Source organism: Colletotrichum jinshuiense, chromosome 10 (genome assembly GCF_051148585.1).
Source record: "Colletotrichum jinshuiense chromosome 10, complete sequence".
Lineage (NCBI taxonomy): Eukaryota > Fungi > Ascomycota > Sordariomycetes > Glomerellales > Glomerellaceae > Colletotrichum > Colletotrichum jinshuiense.
Genome location: NC_139303.1, coordinates 2,800,844 through 2,823,476, shown reverse-complemented (window position 1 = coordinate 2,823,476; position 22,633 = coordinate 2,800,844). Strand labels below are relative to the sequence as shown.

Here is a 22,633-nt window from a genome sequence, read left to right as displayed (position 1 = left end):
GTACGTACCGCACCCTGCCCCTTCCCGCCTAGCCGCCTCCTTCTTGCCTCCAGCTCTCTCCAATGACGCTGGTGGAGCTCTGAGCCGGGGGATGCTTTCACGTGACCGTCCTTGCACCTGCAGCTCCAGAGTTGTTGTTGGCAGCTCCGAACTCCCTACCCCCCCTGTCAACCAAAACCCACCTAAAGCGTTTTGGGTGAGCTGGAAGTTCCACGAAGTACTCCGTACCTTGGCCCCGTACCTCACCTTTCCAACCCTCCAGACTTCCACCGGGACTGGATCTGGATAGCTTCACCAACACTACCACGACTTCATACCAGACCTGAAATTGCGCGTTAATGACGGCTTCCATTGCCTGAAAAACTACAAGATGCGTCAAAGCTACAGCCTGGTGCTTTTTGGCACCTTCCTGTCTGCCACCGTGCCTGTCTCGGCAGCCAGCTTGCCGAGAGGTGTTGGCCCCGAATGTGAGTATCGACCATGATCATCTGAACTACCGGGCACCTGAAGCATCTGCTTTGCCCAAGCATGCAGAAGACCCTGAAAGGAGCTTTCTTCCTGCTTTGCTGCATTGGAAATTGCCTGGCGTTGTCGTAGGGCCACTTGGTCTTGAGCTCTGTTGTGGTCCGTGATCTGTCACTAACATAATTCCTGTTAGTCGCCAAGTTCTTCGAGGCCAAGGAGACATTCTCCTGCATCGGCCACCCCGAGATCAAGCTCAGCATCAAGCAGGTCAATGACAACAGCTGCGACTGCCCTGATGGCTCCGACGAGCCTGGCACCTCGGCCTGTGCTCACCTCGACCCCCTCTCTCCCCCCCAGCCCTTCGCCGGCTCCCTGACGGGCACTACCAACACCTCCAATGCCCTGCCCGGCTTCTGGTGCGCCAACGAAGGCCACATTGGCGCCTACGTCCCCTTTATGTTCGTCAATGACGGCCACTGTGACTACGATGTCTGCTGCGACGGAAGCGAGGAATACAGCAACGTTGGAGGCGTTAAGTGCCAGAACAAGTGCAACGAGATCGGCAAGGAGTACCGTCGCGTCGAGGCTGCGCGCAAAGATGCCATCGAAAAGGCCGCTAAGAGACGCAAGACGATGGCCAAGGAGTCCAGAGAGCTCCGCCGACGTGTCGAGACCAAGGTCACCACGCTGAAGGAGGAGGTCAAGGATCTCGAGACCAAGAAGGCCGAGCTGGAGAAGAAGCTGCAAGATGTTGAGCAATCCGAGAAGGGCAAGGTAGTCAAGGGCTCCGGCTCCGGCGGAAAGCTCGGCACTCTTGTCAACCTGGCCAAGACCCGTGTCACTGAGCTTCGCGAGACTCTCGAGGACGTTGTTGCCCACCGCGATGAGCTTCAGACCAAAGTCAAGGAGCTCGAGGGCATCCTTAGCCGGTTCAAGGAGGAGTACAACCCCAACTTCAATGACGAGGGCGTTAAGCGGGCCGTCAAGGGCTGGGAGGACTATGCCGCTAGCCTGGCTAATGAGCCTTTGCCTGATGGCCTGGAGGCTGACATCAAGGAGGTCCTCGTCGAGGATTCCGAGTCTTCTGGAATCAATTGGAAGGAGTTTGAAGAGGACGAGGTTACTGACACTGACATCCGTACGTTGAATCCATGAAGTATTACGGAATCTTTTCACTGATTATTATCTAGTCTACAACTTCGAGGCTTACCTCCCTGGATTCTTACGTGAACTGATCCACGAAAAGCTCAACGCCCTCAGAGTCTGGATGATTGAGAACGGCCTGGTCGCCGATAATGCTCAGCCTGGTGTTGAGTCTCGCTTGGTCACGGCGGCCCGTGAGGCATTCAACTCTGCCAACAGTGACTTGTTGGACAAGAAGCGCCAGCTGGAGAATGAGGAGAAGGACCTCGACAAGGACTACGGCACCGACGACATCTTCCGCGCTCTCAGGAACAAGTGCGTCAGCACTGAGATTGGCGAGTACGAGTATGAGCTTTGCTGGATGGATAAGACCAACCAGAAGTCGAAGAAGGGTGGCGGCAACACCAACATGGGCAACTTTATCCGCATCGACAAGGAAATGGCAGATGACGAGGAGCGCATCGACGGCAAGAGCCTTGGAAAGGGTCTCCGCATGGTCCTTCGCTACGAAAATGGCCAGGGCTGCTGGAATGGCCCCCAGAGACGTACGGACGTCTGGCTGGCCTGCAGCGAGACCGAGGAGCTGTGGAAGGTTTCCGAGTCAGAGAAGTGCGTCTACAAGATGGAGGTGGGTACGCCTGCCGCCTGTGATGAGCTGCTTGAGCCGCCCGAGCCCAAGTCCAAGGACGAGCTGTAAATGAAGGGGGGACGAAAGCATGGGGCGTGTGCAAAGATTAGCATTGGGTCTGCTTAGCTTGGCGTCAGGGTCATCTGCCTTAGACCAAGTAGAATGGCTGCATTAGGAATGAACAAAACGTCGTTTTTCACACCAGCAAGTTTGCTGCTCCATGGTGTCTGCTGTGTGACCCGTAGTACAGGGATCTGGGGTATCATTTGTTTAAGTAGTTTTACGAGTTGACTGCCGGCGGTGGCGGGGCTACGCTCTGGACGATGCTAGCTTCCTCCGCTTGCTGAGCTCCTCTTGTTCGGCCATTACCTTGGCTGTTAACGAGGCTGCCATTGCGTTGTTGATGCCACTGACCCTGCTTGGCGCCTCCTTTTTCGCAGCCTTTGCAGTAACCGCATCGTTCGTTGCCCTCTTCTTTTCCGCCTTCTCAACATTGCCGTCTTCTTTGGCGTCATCTTCTGCCTTGCGTTTTTTCTTGCCTCCAGCTTTCTTATCTTTCTTCAGACTGTGCGCAAGTCCTGCGGCCCTCAGATCATCCATCCTCTGCGCCAGCTTCTTCAAGTCGCCATCTTCGGCCGACAGAATCGGCACGACGTTCTCACCCTTAAATTCTTCGCTGCACTCGGGACATGTCGACTCTTGGATCTCCTTGATGGCGACCTCAGCGAACACATGGCCGCAGGGGACAAGGTATACGGACTTGACTGAGGGGCCGAGCTCCTTCAGGGAAACGGGGCAGGCCCAGATGGCCTTCTTGGTCCCCGGGGGAGAGTATCGGTGAAGCTTGAGTTTGACGATGTCGCGCAGCGATTTGATACCCGTCGCTGCGAAGGTAAATTCTTGAGAGTCGGGGTTGGACGGCGGTGATGCGGTATTGTCGTCGGAGGGCATCAGACCCTGGAGGATGGATTCGTAATTGTAGAGCCGGCCACGCCAGTCTGAGACGATGTTATCCTTGTCGAGGGGCTGAGATGTGAGGGGATCATGGGTCCAGGCATGTCCGAGGGATTCGAGGGCGTTTGCTTTCAGTTCGCTAACGCTAAGGGCGCGGGCAGCTTCTTTGACGAGCTCGCGTCGTTTGGGGATGGAGCCTCCGTCGTTACCCATGGCTGCTGATGATGGGAGGCGGCTGAAACTGACGGATGGAACGAAGGAGTTGGTATGGTGAAGCCGGTACCGAAACCGGAATAAACCCTGATTGCGAGATGATTTCGAGAACCTAGAAGGCGAATTGGTCGCGTGCCGCGATCGGAACTTTATGCAAATGTCTCGGGTCGTGATGGTGAAATTGACTTGTGGTTGACAAAAGATGCGACACAGAAAACGGCCCGTCGCGTTGCGTCGCCACCTGCTGACCGATAAGATAAGGTGGCAGGTGTAGTGTATTAGGAATGAGGAGCTACCGGGGTAGCACTGAGGTCAGCAGGCGAGGCGCCTCCACTGCAGCCCGCTGAAGCTCCTCGGTTTAGGAATGGATGCAATTGTGGGACCCAAACAGTGTGGACAGTGTGTGAAACAATCGAGCGTGCCCATACAAGGCTACACGGCAGACCGTACAGAGACTGTGTACTCAGGTACCTCCCATTCTTTGCGCCGTTGCTCCCACGGTCGACCCTCTCTCCAGTGTCGCACTTTCCGTCACTTGCAGACTGGTCTGGTATACATACTTCAGCCTCGTCACATACCTTACAGAGGGCCTTTCCATCCTCGCCTTTCTTGTACGACTTGTTTTTTATCCCTTCTCGCGACGACGAAAAGCAGTGAAACTGTTGTCGCTGCCGTGTCTCCTCCCTCTGCGTTTGACGGCGTGCCGAATCCCTCCACCCGATCCCGACGACGACACCACCACCCTCGCACCCGAATCACACGACAGCGCACACAGTCTCCCACGTCACCAGTCGATGTTTCTCCCATTCTGATTCTCGAACGCTCGGGTGCGCCAGCCAGTGAGCCATGGCGACCCAACAGCAAATCGCTCTCGAGCGACTTGACAATCTTGTCAGGGACCTGAGATCACGGTTGGTTTCTACCTCAAGAGCCCTCCTGGCCCTGGCTGTCCAGCCTCTGACCTGCTTCCAGGACCTCAGACGACGTTCGAAAGCGCGCAGCATTACAGCTTAGAGAGCTGGTGCTGGTATGTCACCGAGGTAAGCCAGCCACTCCGGGCACCATCGACGGCCAACTGCGCGACAGACTGCTGACAACCCACCTTTGCAGACCTACCCCTCGACCAATTCAACGCCATCTACGGCCAGGTCAACAACAAAATCACACAGCTCATCTCCCACGGAAATGACTCCTCCGAACGCCTGGGCGGCGTCTACGCCCTCGATGCCCTCGTCGATGTCGAAGTCTCGGAGCAGTCCACCAAGATGTTCGCCCGCTTCAACCAAAACCTCAAGACAATTCTGCGTGGGAAGGACATCAACCCTATGCAGGCTGCGGCAGTAGCTCTGGGGAAAATGTGCCGGCCAGGCGGTTCTATGATAAGCGAACTGGTCGAATCCGAAACCCAAATGGCCCTCGAATGGCTACAAAGCGAGAGGGTCGAAGAACGCCGGTACAGCGCGGCTCTGGTTCTGCGCGAGCTGGCGAGACAGGCGCCCACGTTGATGTACAATTACGTCGGCTTGGTGCTTGACCTCATCTGGAACAGTTTGAGAGACAACCGCCACCTTATCCGCGCCACATCCGCCGAGACTGTCGCGGCATGCTTCCGCATCATTCGGGAGCGAGACCAGGAATTGAAACAGACGTGGATGGAGAAGGCTTACGCCGAACTTATGCGCGGGCTGCAGCACGGCACCGTCGAGTACATTCACGCCTCGCTCCTCATGCTCAAGGAGCTCCTGGAACAGGGCGGCATGTTCATGCAGGAACACTACCCTGAAGCCTGCGAGATCGTCTTGCGATACAAGGATCACCGCGATGTGACAATTCGGAAAACGGTCGTCCTCCTCATCCCCGACCTGGCAAGCTACTCGCCGGCCGAATTCGACAGGAGCTACCTTCACAAGTTCATGGTTTACCTCTCGGGTATGCTGAAGAAGGACAAGGAGAGGAACGATGCATTCCTGGCTATCGGCAACATCGCCAATTCAGTAAAGAGCGCCATCGCCCCGTACCTGGACGGCGTCATGACCCACGTCAGAGAAGGTCTTAGCCTGGCAGCCCGCAAAAGAGGTCCGGTCGACGCAGTTTTCGAGTGCATAAGTCGCCTCGCCGTTGCTGTTGGCCAGACACTGAGCAAGTACATGGAGGCCCTCCTCGATCCCATCTTCGAATGCGATCTTACGCCAAAGTTGACACAGGCCCTCGTCGACATGGCATTCTACATCCCGCCTGCCAAGGATACCATTCAGAACCGATTGTTAGATATGCTCAGCATGGTCCTTTGTGGAGAGCCATTCAAGCCCCTGGGAGCACCCCATCCCAACACCCTTACAGCTGTGCCCGCTGTCCCAAAGGACTCCAAAGACCCTTTGGCATACGAGCACCGCAAGGCCGAAGTCAAGCTTGCACTCAACACCCTTGGCAGCTTTGACTTCACAGGCCACGTTCTGAACGAGTTCGTTCGTGACGTTGCCGTGAAGTACGTCGAGGATGAGGACCCAGAGACAAGAGAGGCTGCAGCCCTCACCTGCTGCCAGCTCTATGTCCGCGATCCCATTGTCAACCAGACCAGTTACCACGCACTCCAGGTCGTGGGCGATGTCATAGAAAGACTGCTCACCGTGGGCGTGTCGGACCCTGAGCCGAATATCAGACGGACAGTCCTTGCCGCCCTCGACGAGCGCTTCGACAGACATCTTGCCAAGGCAGAGAACATTCGCACGTTATTCTTCGCTCTTAATGACGAGGTCTTTGCCATCAGGGAGGTTGCGATCTCCATTATCGGTCGTCTTGCCCGATATAATCCGGCATACGTCATCCCCTCCCTTCGCAAGACCCTCATCCAGCTCCTGACTGAGCTCGAATTCTCTGATGTGGCCAGAAACAAAGAGGAGAGTGCCAAGCTGCTCAGTTTGTTGGTTCAAAACGCCCAGGGATTGGTCAAGCCATATGTCGACCCGATGATGTCTGTCCTTCTCCCAAAGGCGAACGACTCGAGCGCCTCTGTGGCGGCAACGATTCTGAGGGCCATCGGCGAGTTGGCTACTGTTGGCGGCGAGGAAGTTTTGCCATACAAGGACCGATTGATGCCTCTGATCATCGAGGCTTTACAAGACCAAAGCTCCAATAACAAGCGAGAAGCGGCGCTTCATGCGCTGGGCCAGCTGGCCAGCAACTCTGGCTATGTCATTGAGCCGTATCTCGAATACCCCCAGCTTCTGGAGCTACTCCAAGGTATCATTCGCACAGAAGGCCAGCGCGGCCCCCTTCGGCAAGAAACCATCAAGTTGATGGGTATCCTGGGTGCCTTGGATCCCTACAAGTACCAACAGGTTGAGCAGCGTCGGCCGGACGCTCAACGACGTGTCGAGACCACGCAAATGACGGATATCTCTCTCATGATGACTGGCCTCACTCCATCCAGCAAAGAGTACTTCCCCACCGTCGTTATTAACGCCCTCCTCCAGATCCTCAAGGACAACTCTTTGTCGAGCCACCATGCGTCTGTCATTGAGGCGATCATGAACATTTTCCGCACTCTCGGCTTGGAGTGCGTATCGTTCCTTGACCGAATTATTCCTGCATTCCTTGGCGTCATTCGTGCGGCAGACAAGACACGTCTCGATTCCTACTTCAGCCAGCTCGCTACTTTGGTGTCCATCGTTAGACAACACATCCGCAACTTCTTGCCCGAGATTGTCGAAATTTGTCAAGAATTTTGGAACACCACAAGCACGCTGCAGTCGACCATCATGAGTCTGGTCGAGGCCATCTCGCGGTCATTGGAGGGCGAGTTCAAAATCTACCTTGCGGGCTTGCTGCCTCTCATGCTCGGTGTGCTGGAGAAGGACACGACCACGCGCCGGCTGCCGTCCGAGAAGGTACTGCACGCCTTTCTGGTTTTCGGTTCCAGTGCCGAGGAGTACATGCACTTGATCATCCCTGTTATCGTCAGGACATTCGAGAAGCAGGGCCAGCCCTCTCCATTGAGAAAGCAAGCGATTGAGACGATTGGCAAAATCACGTATCAAGTTAATTTGAACGACTATGCAGCCAAGATCATTCACCCTCTTACCCGAATCTTGGCCGGTGGCGATATCGCCTTGCGTATTGCAGCCCTGGACACTCTTTGTGCATTGATCCAGCAGCTCGGCAAGGACTACCTTCATTTCATGGGCACCGTGAATAAGGTTCTCACTCTACATCAGATCCAGCACCAGAACTACGATCTGCTGGTCAACAAGCTCCAAAAGGGCGAAGTTCTTCCACAGGACCTTGGCGGGGGCGATCGATTCATAGACCGAGTTGACGACCAAGCAGCTTTTGCTGACCTCGGTGCGAAAAAGTTGGAGATGAACGCCATCCATCTCAAGCAGGCATGGGATACGAAGGGCAAGTCAACCAAGGAGGATTGGCAGGAATGGCTTCGTAGGTTTTCCACGACCTTGCTCACCGAGTCACCCAATCATGCCCTCCGCGCATGCGCCGCTCTCGCCAGTTCGTACCTGCCGCTTGCCCGAGAGCTGTTCAACTCGGCATTTGTGTCCTGTTGGAGCGAACTCTATGAACAGTTCCAAGACGAGCTGATCCAGAACATCGAAAGCGCCATCAAGTCCGAGAACGTACCCCCTGATCTGCTTGGCCTGCTTCTCAACCTCGCCGAGTTTATGGAACACGACGACAAGGCTTTGCCTATCGATATCAGGGTCCTCGGCCGGGAGGCTGCTCGCTGCCACGCCTATGCAAAGGCGCTTCATTATAAGGAGCTGGAGTTCTTGCAGGACCAGAGCAGTGGGGCGGTTGAAGCTCTTATCGTGATCAACAACCAACTCCAGCAGTCCGACGCAGCCATTGGCATTCTCCGTAAAGCCCAGCTTTACAAAGAGGGAATTCAACTTAGAGAGACGTGGTTCGAGAAGCTGGAGAGATGGGAGGAAGCGCTTGCTTTCTACACGAAACGCGAAACAGAGGTCCCTGACGACAAGCCTGTGCCCGTCGATATTATCATGGGCAAGATGCGTTGTTTGCACGCTCTAGGCGAATGGGAAGCCCTGGCCGGTCTTGCCGGCAACACCTGGGCAAACTCCTCCCCAGATGTACAGCGGCTGATCGCCCCGCTCGCAACGGCAGCCGCATGGGGTCTTGGCAAGTGGGATTCCATGGACAACTACTTGCAATCCATGAAGCGGTACTCTACGGACCGATCGTTCTTTGGCGCCATTCTTGCTCTACACCGCAACCAGTTTAGGGAAGCTGTCAACTGCGTGCAGCAAGCTCGCGAAGGCCTCGACACGGAGCTCAGTGCACTGGTTAGTGAGTCGTACAACCGAGCTTACCAAGTCGTGGTTAGAGTCCAGATGCTGGCCGAGCTAGAGGAACTCATCGTCTACAAGCAGACGGATGACAAGAAGAAGGCAACGATGCGGCGTACCTGGGAGACGAGACTCAAAGGCTGCCAGAGGAACGTCGAGGTGTGGCAAAGAATGTTGCGTCTACGCAATCTGGTGATAACGCCGGCGGAGAACATGCATATGTGGATCAAATTCGCCAACCTCTGCCGCAAATCTGGCCGCATGGGTCTCGCTGAGAAGTCACTGAAGCAGCTCATCGGTGTCGAGGCCCCTCTCGAGACGTTGATTCCATACTGGAACGAGAGGCAACAGCAGCCAAATGCTGGCATACAGAGGAATATCCCGTCCCAGATCATCTACGCCATGCTCAAGTACGAGTGGGAGGTTGGCCAGCAACCCGCATTCCGCACCTCTGGCATCTCCGAGAGAACCCTTTACTGCCTACGCAAGTTTACTAATGATTCGGCGCACCGGTATGAGGCGACCAAGGCCCATCTTACCGCCCAGGGCCCCAACGGAATGGACTTGACCAGCGACTACGGATTCCCTCACCAGATCGATCCCAGTCTTATGAACCCTCAGACTCAAAAGGCACTGTACGACCAAACAGTTCTCTTGGCCAAGTGCTACCTTCGTCAAGGAGAATGGCACATTGCTCTGAACAAGGAAAACTGGCAGTATGAGCACGTGCAGGATATCCTGACCTCGTACTCGCAGGCCACCAAGTACAACCCCCGCTGGTACAAGGCATGGCATGCATGGGCTTTGGCCAACTTCGAGATTGTGCAAGCACTGTCCGCTCAAGGCGAAAGAACGGACCACATGGTCGTTGAGCATGTTGTGCCGGCTGTGCGAGGCTTTTTCAAGTCAATTGCACTGTCTGCTGGAAGTTCCCTCCAGGACACCCTTCGTCTTCTGACGCTGTGGTTCACGCATGGCGCCAGTGCCGACGTGAACGCAGCTGTCACCGAGGGGTTCACCAACGTCAGCGTCGACACCTGGCTCGAGGTCATTCCCCAGCTTATTGCCCGAATCAATCAGCCAACGCGTCGCGTACAGCAATCCATTCACAGTCTCCTCGCGGATGTCGGCCGGGCTCACCCTCAGGCTCTCGTGTACCCGCTGACCGTTGCAATGAAGTCTACGCAAAACACTCGCCGCTCGAGATCGGCTGCTCAGATTATGGATAGTATGCGTCAACACAGCGCTAATCTCGTCTCCCAAGCCGACATTGTCAGCCACGAACTTATCAGGGTCGCGGTTCTCTGGCACGAGCAGTGGCACGAGGGCCTCGAGGAAGCCTCGCGACTCTACTTTGGTGACCACAACATCGAGGGCATGTTTGCCACCCTTGAACCGCTGCACGACCAACTCGAGCGGGGCCCGGAGACTCTGCGCGAGATCTCCTTCACCCAGGCCTTTGGAAGAGATCTTACCGAAGCTCGCGAATGGTGCAGGCAGTATGAGGCCAGCCGAGATGTCAATGATCTCAACCAGGCTTGGGATCTTTACTACCAGGTCTTCCGCCGCATCTCGCGACAGCTGCCCCAGCTTACTACGCTCGAGCTGCCTTACTGTTCGCCGAAGTTGCTGGCCGCCAAGGACCTCGATCTTGCGGTGCCTGGAACGTATCGCAGTGGCCAGCCGATCGTCCGCATCATGGAGTTTGAGGGCACTTTCACGGTTATTAACAGTAAGCAGCGACCCCGAAAACTCAACATCAGCGGTAGCGACGGTGTGTCATACGCCTTCTTGCTCAAGGGCCACGAGGATATTCGTCAGGACGAGCGAGTTATGCAGTTGTTCGGCCTGTGCAACACCTTGTTGGCAAATGATTCAGAGTGTTACAAGCGTCACCTGAACATTCAGCGGTATCCGGCGATTCCACTTTCACAGAACTCCGGTCTGCTGGGATGGGTACCCAACAGCGACACTCTGCACGTGCTCATAAGGGAATACCGTGAGAGCAGGAAGATCCTCCTTAATATTGAGCATCGCATCATGCTCCAGATGGCTCCCGACTACGATAACCTCACGCTTATGCAGAAGGTCGAGGTCTTCGGCTATGCTCTTGACAACACGACGGGCCAGGATCTCTATCGTGTTTTGTGGCTCAAGAGCAAGAGTTCGGAGGCTTGGCTGGAGCGACGCACAAACTACACGCGCTCCTTGGGTGTCATGTCGATGGTTGGATATATCCTCGGTCTCGGCGATCGTCATCCGTCCAACCTCATGCTCGATCGCGTGACGGGTAAAATCATTCACATCGACTTCGGCGACTGCTTTGAGGTGGCTATGAAGCGCGAAAAGTATCCAGAGCGCGTGCCGTTCCGACTCACCCGCATGCTCACCTATGCAATGGAAGTGAGCAACATCGAGGGAAGCTTCCGTATTACTTGTGAACATGTCATGAGGGTGTTGAGAGATAACAAAGACAGTGTCATGGCTGTCTTGGAAGCGGTATGTTCTCGAGTCCGTCCATTCTACTTGGGGGTTTACTAATAATTTTGCCTTAGTTCATCCACGATCCTCTCTTGACCTGGCGCCTTACGAATGCTGCCAGCCCAGCAGGACCGAACTTCCGATCCGAACGTGAGACCGCACTTGCGGGCCCGCAAGCTGCCCGGGCCCGTCGTCCATCTGTACTCGATGCAGATGTGGCGCCGTCGGAACTCCTCGCTGCCGATACTGCTATGCCTGGCGGACCAGTCGCGCGATCCCGGTCGAGAACAAACTCATCGATCGCTCATGAAGGCAGTGTTGTGAACGGTAACCACGGGCAAGACCCTGCTGAGATTCAGAACGCCCGGGCTGTGGAGGTGTTGGACCGTGTGTCCCAGAAGTTGACGGGCAAGGACTTTAAGCCAAATGAGGAACTTGATGTTATCAACCAGGTCAACAAACTCATCACGGAGGCCACAAAACTGGAAAACCTCTGCCAGCACTACATAGGATGGTGCAGCTTCTGGTAAACCAAGCGGGGCGGACAGAAGCATTCGTTAGCGGGTGGTACAAAATGATGATTGCAGTCAGCGAGAAAAGGACAACATATTGGGGTTCTGGAAAGGGTATCGGCTAGGTGGCAGACCGCGGCGGCGTTGGCGGTATTTCTCTTCTATGTGTGAGTAGCTCGCTATCCTGGCTTGCAAGCTGGGCTTCTTCTGCTTTTTGTCAATGTATATCAGATCATGGGTCAAGGGGGGATAAGTTCGTTTTTTGGGGTCGCCCGCGGCCTCCCCTGTTCGCTTCGGGCATGGCGAGGCGTCCTGGTAGACAGAAAATCCAATGTTTATAATGCATAAAATGTTTGTGTTAATAAGTGTGTAAACGATGTCTGTATGTACATGTAAAGCCCCACCGGCCCAAGCAGTATCACGGTCTATTGTGTCTTGTACAATGCTCGTGCAATCACTTTCCGACCTTTGCCAAGCTGACACCAAACGGCCTGGGTGAAATGCTCTTGGCCGACCCGTCTTCCGCGGTCGTGATGATGAAATCGTCGAAAGCCAGGTAGTTGTACGTCGCACGGTCAATGATGCCCCAGGTCTGGCATCCTCCCTCGGGGTACAACAGCTTGTCGTCGATACTCGGCTCGTCATGGTTCTTGTAAACGGCGCGCCACGACCACTGGTCGCCCTCTTGGATGTTGGTCGGGTATATCCTGGCCGTGACGTTGGCGGGTTTGAAACTGGCGGAGGCGGATGTGCTGTAGTTGGGGATGTTGGGGAGGATGTCGATGCCTCGCACCATGTAATTTGTGAGGGATAGGCCCGGGCCGTCGTCGATGGAGAGAGTGATGGTCGAGTTGGTCTCCTCGTCGGAATACGTCCCGGCAAAGGCCACGGCAGCGGATTCCTTGTTCGCCTCCTCGAGAGCGGGGAGGAGGGCGGAGATAACGGGAGAAATTACCTGTGCGGGGAATTGGAAGGTGCTTGCGGCCTCGACTCCCGCGGTGAGGATGGAGACTACGATATCATAATCGGGGATGAGGAGAAGGATGTTGGTGTAGAGGCCCAGATCACCGGACTTGGTGTAGATCTGGACGGGCACGCCGGAGCCGAGAAGGGTCGAAGAGGACCAGATCTCCCAAGGGGCGCCGATGGAGTAGCCGCGCGAGGAGGTGAAGGCGCGGGGTTTCAGCCAGGAGCCTGTGTCGATGTTGAGGTCGGAGGAGAGGATTGCGGTACCGAAGGCGAGCATGTCGCGGGTGTTTGTGTAGATGCCTCCGGCGCTGGCGAAGGCGCCGAGGTCGCCGCCCCAGGTGACCTCCTTTTCGGGGATGAAACCCCAGGAGTCAGAGGCCGGAGTGGCGATGGAGGTGTTGGTCAGGCCGAGGGGCTTCAGAATTGTCTCGGCGAGGATAGTTTCGTACGTCTTGTTGGTGGCGGCTTCGACGATGAGGGAGAGGAGGGAGATGCCGATGTTTGAGTAAACGGGGGTGGTATGGGGGCGGAAAGCGAGGGGCTTCTTGTTGAGGCCGCTCAGCAGGTCTTTGAAGGAAGTGTCAGCGGAGTTGCGATTGCGGAAGGGGATATGGTAGATTTTCATACCTTGTTTTGTGCAAGCCTGTGTGCCGAGCAGGCCGGAGCATTTGGGTTTCGTGTCGTTGGCCACGGCGGGAAGGCCCATGGCCTCCCAGGGTCCGGGGAAGACGGCCAGGTCAGTGGCGACTAGACTTGTCAGGGGGGTTCTAACGTGAAGTTGGCATGAAATTCTTACTGTCGCCTCCCAAGCCGGAGACGTGGGACGCCAGGTCCTCGACGGTGATGGTATCCCAAGGGATGTAGTTGAGCTGGCCCTCATTCTTGACGGCGTCGGTCTTGAGCTGGGGGAGATATTTGGTGACGGGATCACTGCCCTTGATGGCGGGGTTCTGGAGGGCCGTGAGGACGGTGAAGAGCTTGGTAATGCTGCCACCACGGTAGACGGTATCGATGTCGACCTTTGCGGTGCTGCGGTTGTCCGCATGAGGAGGGGTGAAGTGCCAGTCGAAGAGCGGCTCGTCCTCGTGGATGGATTTCACGCCGATGGAGATTGCCGTGTAGTTGAGGGTTGAGGTGAAGTTCACAAGACCGTCCTGGATGGCGACGAGGGTTTCCTTGACGATGGTTGAATTGCTGGGGGATTTGGCGGAGGGAAGAGTTGGGCCTAGTGGTGGGCACGGGTTCGCCTGGGTGCCAGTGATAATGTAAGCAGCCGTGATGGCGAGGACTCGGGTTTTAAGAACCATATTTGCGGGTGGTTCTGAAGAATGGGACACGCGGAAGGATTTAAATGGCTTTAATGTTGCGTGCAAAAAAGGAATATCAAACAACCGCAAAGAACCAATGGCTTGGAAATGTCTTGTTAGAACTGAGGAAAGAACTATCCAGGTTATGTGAGAAGGTGTAAATTATATAGTAGAAAACCCTGCCGATGCTCGAGATTTCCTTGAAGCCCCCTTGAGGCTATTCATGGATACAGACGTTGAACTCAGCCACGAGTCCACGGCATTGGGCCCTGGCAGCCAGGACGAGAGGGCCCCCTAGAGTTGAAGCTAGAGCCCTGGAAGTCCGGCATCACCAATCGCAGCGCATCTGGCAAAATATGGAGAGCCACACTGTCTCTGACCCCCCCCTCCCAAGGCACCATCACGAAGGCCATGTTTTGGTGGAAATAAGGTTAATTCTAGTGTTCTTGCTCAGCCCCGGCGCAGCACCCGGCGATCCCTGCAGTCAGCCAGACAGACGGCCGGGTTCAAATGGCAGCAGGGAGTTCCATCTGATCGGAGCGTAGAGTGGATACAGGTCTATAGGCAGCACCATAGGATTCATCTGAAAGCTGGGCTGGGCGATGCGTTGGGTGGGAGTTTGTGAAGGGATTCGTTGATGGTGAGAGGTACGTACCGTTGATGACGGCGGGGGGCAAGTGAAGGAGGGATCAACGGCGGCCAGGATTGCGGGGGCCAGAGCGGAGGACCCACTGAAAGACAACGATTGGTCCGCTCGCACCTGTGTCCGAGCATAGCGGCCAATGGCAGAGACACAGCGCTAACAGCTCACATAGGGCGCACCGTTAGGTCCTGAAAGGGGCCTACCGCCCTGGGCTGAGCCGCTTCCTTCGCATCGAATGTGTCCCCCATCACCCAATGCACGTCAAGGCACCCAAGGAGGATCTGGGCAGTGACAGGGCTGAGATGCGCCCATGGCCCATGTCGTAACCGTCATCTTCTCCAGGCAGAGAAATTCTTTGACACCTGCTCAGTAATACGTGGTATTCACATACTGATTGTCATGGTGCCGTCCACGACCGCATTGGTGATCTCGCTTCAAACCGACAGTGGATGCTGCGGCCGCTTATCGTTGCTGGAAGGATTCGTTTCCTCGTTGCGTGGACCGAATACAAAAGCAGCAACTCCAGCACTTTTCCCTTGGTCCTGATCTTGATTGCTGGCCTCGGACTTTACATCTCGGACTATTGCAAACCGTTTACTGGATACTGCAAGGGGACCACCGAAGTCCCAAGGCCCCGGTCCCGGCACTTCACTACCGGCAGAACAGCACCACCACATCAGCAAGCCCAGAACACGACATCATGGGCATAACAGCAGATCAACAAATGACGGAACCTGGAGGCACGTCCCCGCCGGCCCCGTCTGGTCGCAAAGGCAACAAGAAAGTTCGGACTGGATGTATCACCTGCAAGTTGAGTCCGAGCCTCCCTATCCGATCTCATCCCCCTTCTTGCCGACTCCATACCCTACGCCTGTCATCTCATCCCAAGCTTCTGTTCTGACGTCTGACCCCGACACACAGGATCCGAAAGGTCAAGTGCGACGAAGCTAAGCCTGCATGTCTCCGCTGCATCAAAACAGGGCGGAAATGCGATGGCTACCCGCAGTCAACGAGACGGCCTGGCGGTAGCCCCGGCGCCGAGAGCGGCGTCCTGCGCTTAAGCCCGCCCCTGTCGCCCTACGCCGACTGGGCGGGGGGCACCAAGGAGCAGCGCGCCTTCGACTTCTACCGCAACTTCTCTGCTCCTTCCATCTTCGGTGAGGGCGTCGCCTCGACGCTATGGAAGAAACTGGTGCCGCACTTCTGCCACGCCGAGCCTGCCATCCGCCATGCTGTCCTCGCCATCAGCAGCCTCCATGAGACTCTCTCAGTGGCGCAGGGCTCTGGCTCGGCCGCCAATGACGCAAGCAACCCTGGCGTGCTCGCCAACACTTTTGCTGCAGAGCAGTACGGCAAGGCCCTGAAGCATCTCCAGGAGTGGAAACCGACAGAGTCGTCGCCTGCAACGGTGCCGCTGTTGGCATGTCTGCTATTCGTCTGCATCGAGTTCATGCTCGGCGACGAGGGCGCCTCGCAGGTACACATCAACCAAGGCAGACTCATCCTCGCCCAACTGGAGCCCTCGCCCGAGGTGGACATGATCAAAAAGCACTTCGTGCCCATCTACAGCAGGCTCAGCCTCTCCTCATTCCTGTTCGGAAGCTTCCCGGCCGCGATACCCTCCAAGCTGAAGTCGAGCCATGCAACAAACCTGTTCTTTGCGTCGGTGGACGAGGCTGAGGTTGCGCTGTACGAAATGATCGACGACGGCCTGAGGTTTACAGGGCAGGCCAAGAGAGCCGCGTATTCGCTCCGGCCTGAGGACCCCGAGCTGCGGGCGCTGGCCCGGGAACAGAATGATCTACTCGCGAGGCTCTCGCGATGGCACATAGCCTTTGTCGTCATTTCCGCCACGGACGACGCGTCCGGCAAGGGCAGGCTGTGCATGGTGTACTACCACGCGGCCAAATTATTGGTCAGCACCGCATTATCAACCTTGGAGACGGCGTTCGACAGCCACATTGAAGACATTGCGGCCATTATCAGCAACTCTGCGGAATTCGTGCACGCGTCGCGGAGATCAACAGCCCGGGACCCTTCCAAAGCGGCAATATCGTCGCCCAGGTTCGTCTTCGATTCCGAAGTCATCCCGCCGCTGTACTGCGCCATCACCAAGTGTCGGCACCCCATGCTGCGGCGGGCGGCGAGGGACCTGCTGAGGCAGGACGCCGTGTTGAATCGGAGAGAGAATTTGTGGGATGCGCGGTTGTTGGCTGAAATTGGCAAGCGTTGCATGGAAATAGAGGAAGAGGCGGCGAGGCGTCGCGAGGACGCGCTCGACTTAGGGGCGGGTTGGGATGCGGCGTCGTTGGCTGGATCTGACGGGCTACCCACCGGCGTGCTCCCGCCGGACAATAACATCGACTGCGACTACCCAGTGGCTCGTTTTCAGTACCCGCAGATCCCTAAGAATATCGACCACCAACTCAATGAGGAGTACGAGAGGGTCCGAGACCTCATCAGAGAGGCTGTGCCAAGCAGGCAGACGACGCCTGGATCGATCTCTACGGGTTCAACGACGTCATCTGGTAGTAGCACCTGGGGTGTTTACCAGCTCGAGTCGCCCTTTGGACTCCCCGAGCACGCCAGGATTAAGAACGCGCTCATTGATACCGAATCGAAGCGGGGGGCCTGGGTGACCATCTTCATGGATCCCGAGGAGGCTGGGGCGGCGCATTGGAAGGTTACCAAGGAGTTCATCCGGCGTGACATACTTTGAGCTCTTATAGTTTCGTTTTGTCATTTGTCAACAGGCAGGGGCATAGACCGGTTCATGATATTTGTTCTCAGGAGCATTTGACTTGCTTCCAAGCAGCGAGTCGAGGGTAGCGTGTCATATTGCGGTTTCTATTTCTGCACAATAATGGCTAACAAGAACTTAAACGACGATATAAGGTCCAGTTATTGACACTTGTGTTTCTTTCTACCTGGTATTGTGATCAAAGAAAGCCCATGGCATCACACTGTTGTAACTTATGTATGTATGACTTACCGTCGGACACTCAACCCAACAAAAACTCCGGTGTTGTTCTTTGTACCCACTCCCCCCTTATTCCCTCCACATACTGTAAATGTTTTCAGTCTTTGTGAACCATCACGCCTATACACAACAACCAGAAGCATCAGACATTCTGCTCGAGTACAGCCAGGATGTTCAGGACACTATGGTCTAGATCCTTCGAACACCTGCTTCATATGCCAACGCTTAACTGGCTTCGTCACATTCCAAAGAAGTCCTGCAATGTTTTCAAATGACACGCAGTGAGTTGAAGGCGCCTCCCCATCATTAGAATGTCCAGCATACGTATCGGGCGACCATGGAAGTTCTTCGTCACATTCGGCATGAACACGCACTTGACAGACGGACTCAACTCGGAATGTAACCTTGGCGGCTATTGAGCGGGCGACTTCTGTGCTGATAGGGTCGGCAAGCCTTACCGTCCGAAGGGAAGCCATTTTTTCCATCTCGGCCATGAAGCGTTGAAGGGCCGAAATGTAATCCTTGGACGACGGACACGTATCTTTGGCACTCGGCTGAATGGTTAGCTTTTCCAGGCGAGTGGTCGACTCCATGAGCTGCCTGGCCAGCGAGGGCCCCGGCCCCGAACCTACAAAAAAGCGTAAGCAAAGATACTTGATTTCTCTGAGGGGAGGGAGGTAGGATATGTGGAGCTCAGCTTCCCCAAACGACGATGCGCTGCTGCTGCTGCTGGGGCCTGAGGGCCGGCTAACAACGCGAATCGGCATCCCTAGCCACATGGCGAAATGGTTACGGCTGTACACAAGCTCCAGCGCCTCGGACTTGATTTGCCGGCAGACGTTCGAGAGCGGCGACTCCGGGCACCCCTCGTCCCAGGTCGAGCTGCTCACCGTCTCACAAGCTTCCAGCTCGTGCTCGGCGGTCAAAAGTTCGGTTAGCTCGTAGATCTGGTCGCGCAGCTCGCGAGGGATTCCCAGAAAAGTGTTCGGGCCCGGCTTCTCCTCGGACGTCGGTGTCATCGCCATCGCTTCTTTACCTTGTATAGGGTTTGCTAGATGTACACGCAGCTGTTTCTCGGGGTCTGTTGTCGATAATACCTGCTTTCGAAGTCGGATAGCACGAAAAGATGAGTCCTTGGTGGATAAGTTTGGTTGAGTGGTGAGGTTGGTTAAATGGTGCTACAGAAAACTGACTTGTTGCTTCAGAATTGGAAACATCAGACCACCATATATCTTGATGCAGCGAGTGAGACCCAAACAATGCTCTTGAAGAAGACAAGCTAGCTGGTTTTGAACAACACAATAGCACATCATGGATTAACTCAAGGCGAGGAAACCAGGATATCAACGCCAGATATTGGAACTTCTATAACAATCCCTTTGTCGGTGAACAAAACACTTTGCTTGATGTCGAAGTGCATAGATACAACAAAGTAGTTCACAAGTCATCCTGCGGCCCCAGAACAATAGATTAATTGGCTGCAGCACAGATGATACCACAAAGCTTGTGCTTGAACAATTGAGCGGCCAGGGCAATCCCAGGGCCTCTTCAAGCTGAACTCATGCATGAACAATGCCACTGTTCCCACTAGTTTAGTCATGGACAAAGGCGTTAGCTGGACTTGTTGTGCTTTGATTATTTATGGCTACTGTAAGCTGGCTACAATATAGCCCTGCACACCAAGGTAAAACCGAGGGCTGGTTCAATAGACTACAGTTATTCTATTCTGTCTTGGTATCTTTACTAACCCTTGACATCTTGGCCTTTACCGCTGTCCACTACCTCGGATTGAGATACTGTCTCCGAATCTCCCTTCTTGCCGTCGGCTCCAAAGTGTCGGACAACCTGCCATGCGGGAAAAATCGAAAGGAACCACAGGCCAAAGTTGATGTATGGTCCACCAACAAGTGCGAAGATGGGGATCGCGTTCAGTCCGTAACTGAGAGCTTGCCATGCCGACTCGGTACCTCGAAGGAGGGCCGAAAGCCGAATAGTCTCCTGCGGGCTCTCGGAGATTTGTCCGATGATGAAGAATGCAAAGTTGTAGTTCAGCTGGAACCCCGAAACAAGGAAGATGAAGACGCCAAATCCCCTTCCGAAGCCAGGGTCGCTCCAGTCGAAGATGGGTTGCGTCCGACGATATTCGGTGACGTTGATCGTGAGCCATAACCACCATGCGCCCTGGAGGGTCATGATGACTGCAAAAGCCCACCGGGCTCTCTTTTTGAGTGCGATTTGGTTTTGGTCGAGCCACAGCCCTAGCAGGTTTCCGGCGATGACGGCCACGATACCGGATAGGAATGAGCCAAGAGCCCTGGCTCTCACTGAGAACCAAAGTGCGATGTATGTAAAGAAGATGGACTCCGAGTATACACCCTGACCAATCCACAAGATAAGGAGCAGGAACTTTGGATTGAGGAACGTTCTTGTGGTAGCCTTGATCTCTTGCCAGGGATGTTCAAAGATGGTGAGATCTACCGGTTTGCCGTCACCTCGTTGAACCTTGGAGGGCTTGTTCAATAGCATTGCAACGAATGGCCCACACGCCTGTAGGGTGATGAAGATGATGTAGACTTTATAGGAGACCTTGCCGGCACCGCTGCGGTCGGCGTTCAATCCGAGGTTGATGGCTCCGCCGAGGATTTGGCCGACTCTGGTCCAAGTCAGCCAGTAGGCAACCATGCGTCCTCTGTTGTGCGGCTCTGGATACGCTATTGCGATGGCTGCTTCGGATGCCCAGAAGATCCCGGCGGAGACGCCACAGAAGGCGGCGCCAACAATGACGAGCCACTCGACGCCGTATCGGTTGTTGAGGTAGAGGCCAGCGCTGTAGGGGGCGAATCCGATAGTACCGACGACGAGAGCGCCCTTAATGCCGATGTACTTGACGATTGCCGAGGTGAACCAGCATGAGATAATCATGAGGCAGAAAGTGAGGGCGTTGCCCGTGTTAACCAGGTATGGCTCCTGTGCCCCACCTACATATTGTCAATATGATGTCCGCCCCGTGAAATCCATGGCGAGACGCGTCCTTACCAGCACCGAGTGAGTTCATTGCACCCCAAAGACCGGGTGCCGCAAAGCTGCAAATGCCAAGAACTGTGGCATTGTAAAAGGGCGAGCGATACCATTTGACTACGCTACTGTTAGCAAATGACGGCAAAAGCATCCGCGGTGAAGTATTTACTCACCACTGGCCCTCTCTGTTTGCTCAACGGGCTGCGCCGTGTCGGATGTGGTGTCCCCTTTTTCGGCCATTTTGAACAGATGCCACTTGGGGGTTGTAGACGCTTCGCAGATATGCTGGGCTCAATACTACAGTGGTGGGCGTCGCTCACTCACTGGTCGTACAATTTCCCACAAAAGGCAGGTCCGAGAACTATGAATCCCAGAAGTAGATATTGCGGGATGCAGGAATTCCCGCTGAAGATTTATGAGGAGCAACGCTCCCACGCGGCTGGGCGCAGGGTGACGCTGTACGCGGAGCACGCCATTCAGGCCCTTCTTAGGAGCATCGCCCTCATCTCCGCGGTTGTCGCACCAAGACGGTTCCAGACCGTTGGTACATGCAAGGCGTTGACAGCCGAGGTGATTGCCGGCCATCTCCGCTGTCAGTTCAAGATAAGATATTGATTGTGCGGAGGATAGATGCGACTGGGGGGTGAGGTAGCTTCGATGATCACACCTCGGCACCCCATGACGTGCTTGTTCACCGTCTGCCGAGCCCCACTAACACCTTTGGGCATTGGTGAGGTAAGGTAGAGCATGCACATCGACCACTGGATAAATAGCACTATGTTTCCCGAATCCTGAATTCAAGGCTCTCTCGAGGCTCACCCAGAGCTGGTGCTTCAAAGTGAGGCCGAGGGTGACCTATGGTGAAGGTTTTTCACTCAGGGTGAGGCGAGAAAGCAGGGTGGGCGAAGCCGAAATTGTCGGTGATACAGTTCATTCCAAATTGCTTTATAAGATATAAATGAGATGATCCTCCGAACTTCATCGAACTCCTCTATCCTTTCCCAACGGTTGTGTTATACACACATATATAGTGAGAAGAAAGGCGCTATGCAGGACGTTGCCTAGGCTTGCCGCCGAATGATGTTGAAAAGAAGAGCATCTGAGTGGACACTTTGGATGCGTTCTTCGGCTGTCTAGTGTCTAGCAAGGCAGGCTGACGTTCATTTTCAGAATGTTGCCATGCACGATGCTGGAAAGCGCCCCCCCGCAGCTTCCCGTGGCCCGTGGCCCGTATTAATGGAGCGGTCACGCTCCCCCAGGTATATTTATACATTGCCAGAGTTTCTTGCTTGTAGCTGCTTTTTCGTCTGCCTCCCTGGTGCGGGCTCATTGCACGCAAAACGATTTTGTTTCCTAATCGAATCCGACGCTTACACCAACGACACCAGCTTCCACAATGAGTACCGAGATTTTTGGCTGTCCTGAGGAGAGCAACTCGACGGATTGCCTTTTCAGGGCCGTTCTTTGGGTTCTGAAAGAGAACCAAGACCAAGAAGACAGTAAAGTAAGTTTGACTGAGACGCCACCATTTCCGTCCTCACTCTCCTCCTAGGCATAGCCGCAAGGGCATTCCCCATCCTCACCATAGCGCAAGGCCTCATCTCTATAAAGAAGAAGAATCGGAAAGCCATCAAGCACGCCATCAGCGCTTAGGCAGACAACACGACGAAAGAGTGAATACGAGGTGAAATCAACTTTCAATGCACTGTGCGGACGCCCATCGTTCACATCGCTTCCCTGCTCGACTACGTTGTTGACCCCAAAACTGTACGCCCTGGGTTATAGCGATGTCGATTTTGGCGACAAGCTCTAAAGCGTGACCGTGGCAACCTGGATCGCCTTCTTTAAAGTCACTGGGCTGGAAGAATTCGGGCCACCCGAATGGTTAGGCCACCAGCAAAGACTAGGCTGCTGGAAAAGTTCAGGCTTCTGAAAAGGTTCGTGCTATAGGAAAGGGTCAAACCATTGGAAAATGTCGCCAGTCTCTGGTTAGTTGTTGCCG

The 22,633-nt window shown here is 55.1% G+C and overlaps 6 protein-coding genes across 6 annotated transcripts; 3 read left to right on the top strand and 3 right to left on the bottom strand.

Annotated features, from left to right (window-relative positions):
• Positions 1-370: 370 nt before the first annotated feature.
• EsH8_X_000719 (glucosidase II beta subunit-like protein-domain-containing protein) lies at positions 371-2,305 on the top strand (the record flags this gene model as incomplete). Its single annotated transcript, XM_083274807.1, has 3 exons — positions 371-467; positions 659-1,603; positions 1,656-2,305. The coding sequence occupies 3 exons, from the start codon at positions 371-373 to the stop codon at positions 2,303-2,305; spliced, it is 1,692 nt and encodes a 563-aa protein (XP_083120199.1).
• A 240-nt stretch (positions 2,306-2,545) lies between these two features.
• Positions 2,546-3,403, bottom strand: EsH8_X_000718 (Rtf2 RING-finger-domain-containing protein; the record flags this gene model as incomplete). Its single annotated transcript, XM_083274806.1, has 1 exon — positions 2,546-3,403. One exon carries the CDS (start codon positions 3,401-3,403, stop codon positions 2,546-2,548), a length of 858 nt encoding a protein of 285 aa, XP_083120198.1.
• An 846-nt stretch (positions 3,404-4,249) lies between these two features.
• Positions 4,250-11,732, top strand: EsH8_X_000717 (armadillo-type protein; the record flags this gene model as incomplete). The annotated part of the gene is made up of 4 exons (XM_083274805.1): positions 4,250-4,314; positions 4,376-4,443; positions 4,514-11,220; positions 11,277-11,732. 4 exons carry the CDS (start codon positions 4,250-4,252, stop codon positions 11,730-11,732), a joined length of 7,296 nt encoding a protein of 2,431 aa, XP_083120197.1.
• A 436-nt stretch (positions 11,733-12,168) lies between these two features.
• EsH8_X_000716 (beta-lactamase/transpeptidase-like protein) lies at positions 12,169-13,990 on the bottom strand (the record flags this gene model as incomplete). The annotated part of the gene is made up of 2 exons (XM_083274804.1): positions 12,169-13,430; positions 13,480-13,990. The coding sequence occupies 2 exons, from the start codon at positions 13,988-13,990 to the stop codon at positions 12,169-12,171; spliced, it is 1,773 nt and encodes a 590-aa protein (XP_083120196.1).
• Positions 13,991-15,333: 1,343 nt separating this feature from the next.
• Positions 15,334-17,352, top strand: EsH8_X_000715 (Zn(II)2Cys6 transcription factor; the record flags this gene model as incomplete). Its single annotated transcript, XM_083274803.1, has 2 exons — positions 15,334-15,443; positions 15,555-17,352. The coding sequence occupies 2 exons, from the start codon at positions 15,334-15,336 to the stop codon at positions 17,350-17,352; spliced, it is 1,908 nt and encodes a 635-aa protein (XP_083120195.1).
• Positions 17,353-17,755: 403 nt separating this feature from the next.
• EsH8_X_000714 (uncharacterized protein) lies at positions 17,756-20,871 on the bottom strand (the record flags this gene model as incomplete). The annotated part of the gene is made up of 5 exons (XM_083274802.1): positions 17,756-17,819; positions 17,938-18,694; positions 19,362-20,591; positions 20,650-20,748; positions 20,805-20,871. 5 exons carry the CDS (start codon positions 20,869-20,871, stop codon positions 17,756-17,758), a joined length of 2,217 nt encoding a protein of 738 aa, XP_083120194.1.
• Between the last annotated feature and the right edge of the window lie 1,762 nt (positions 20,872-22,633).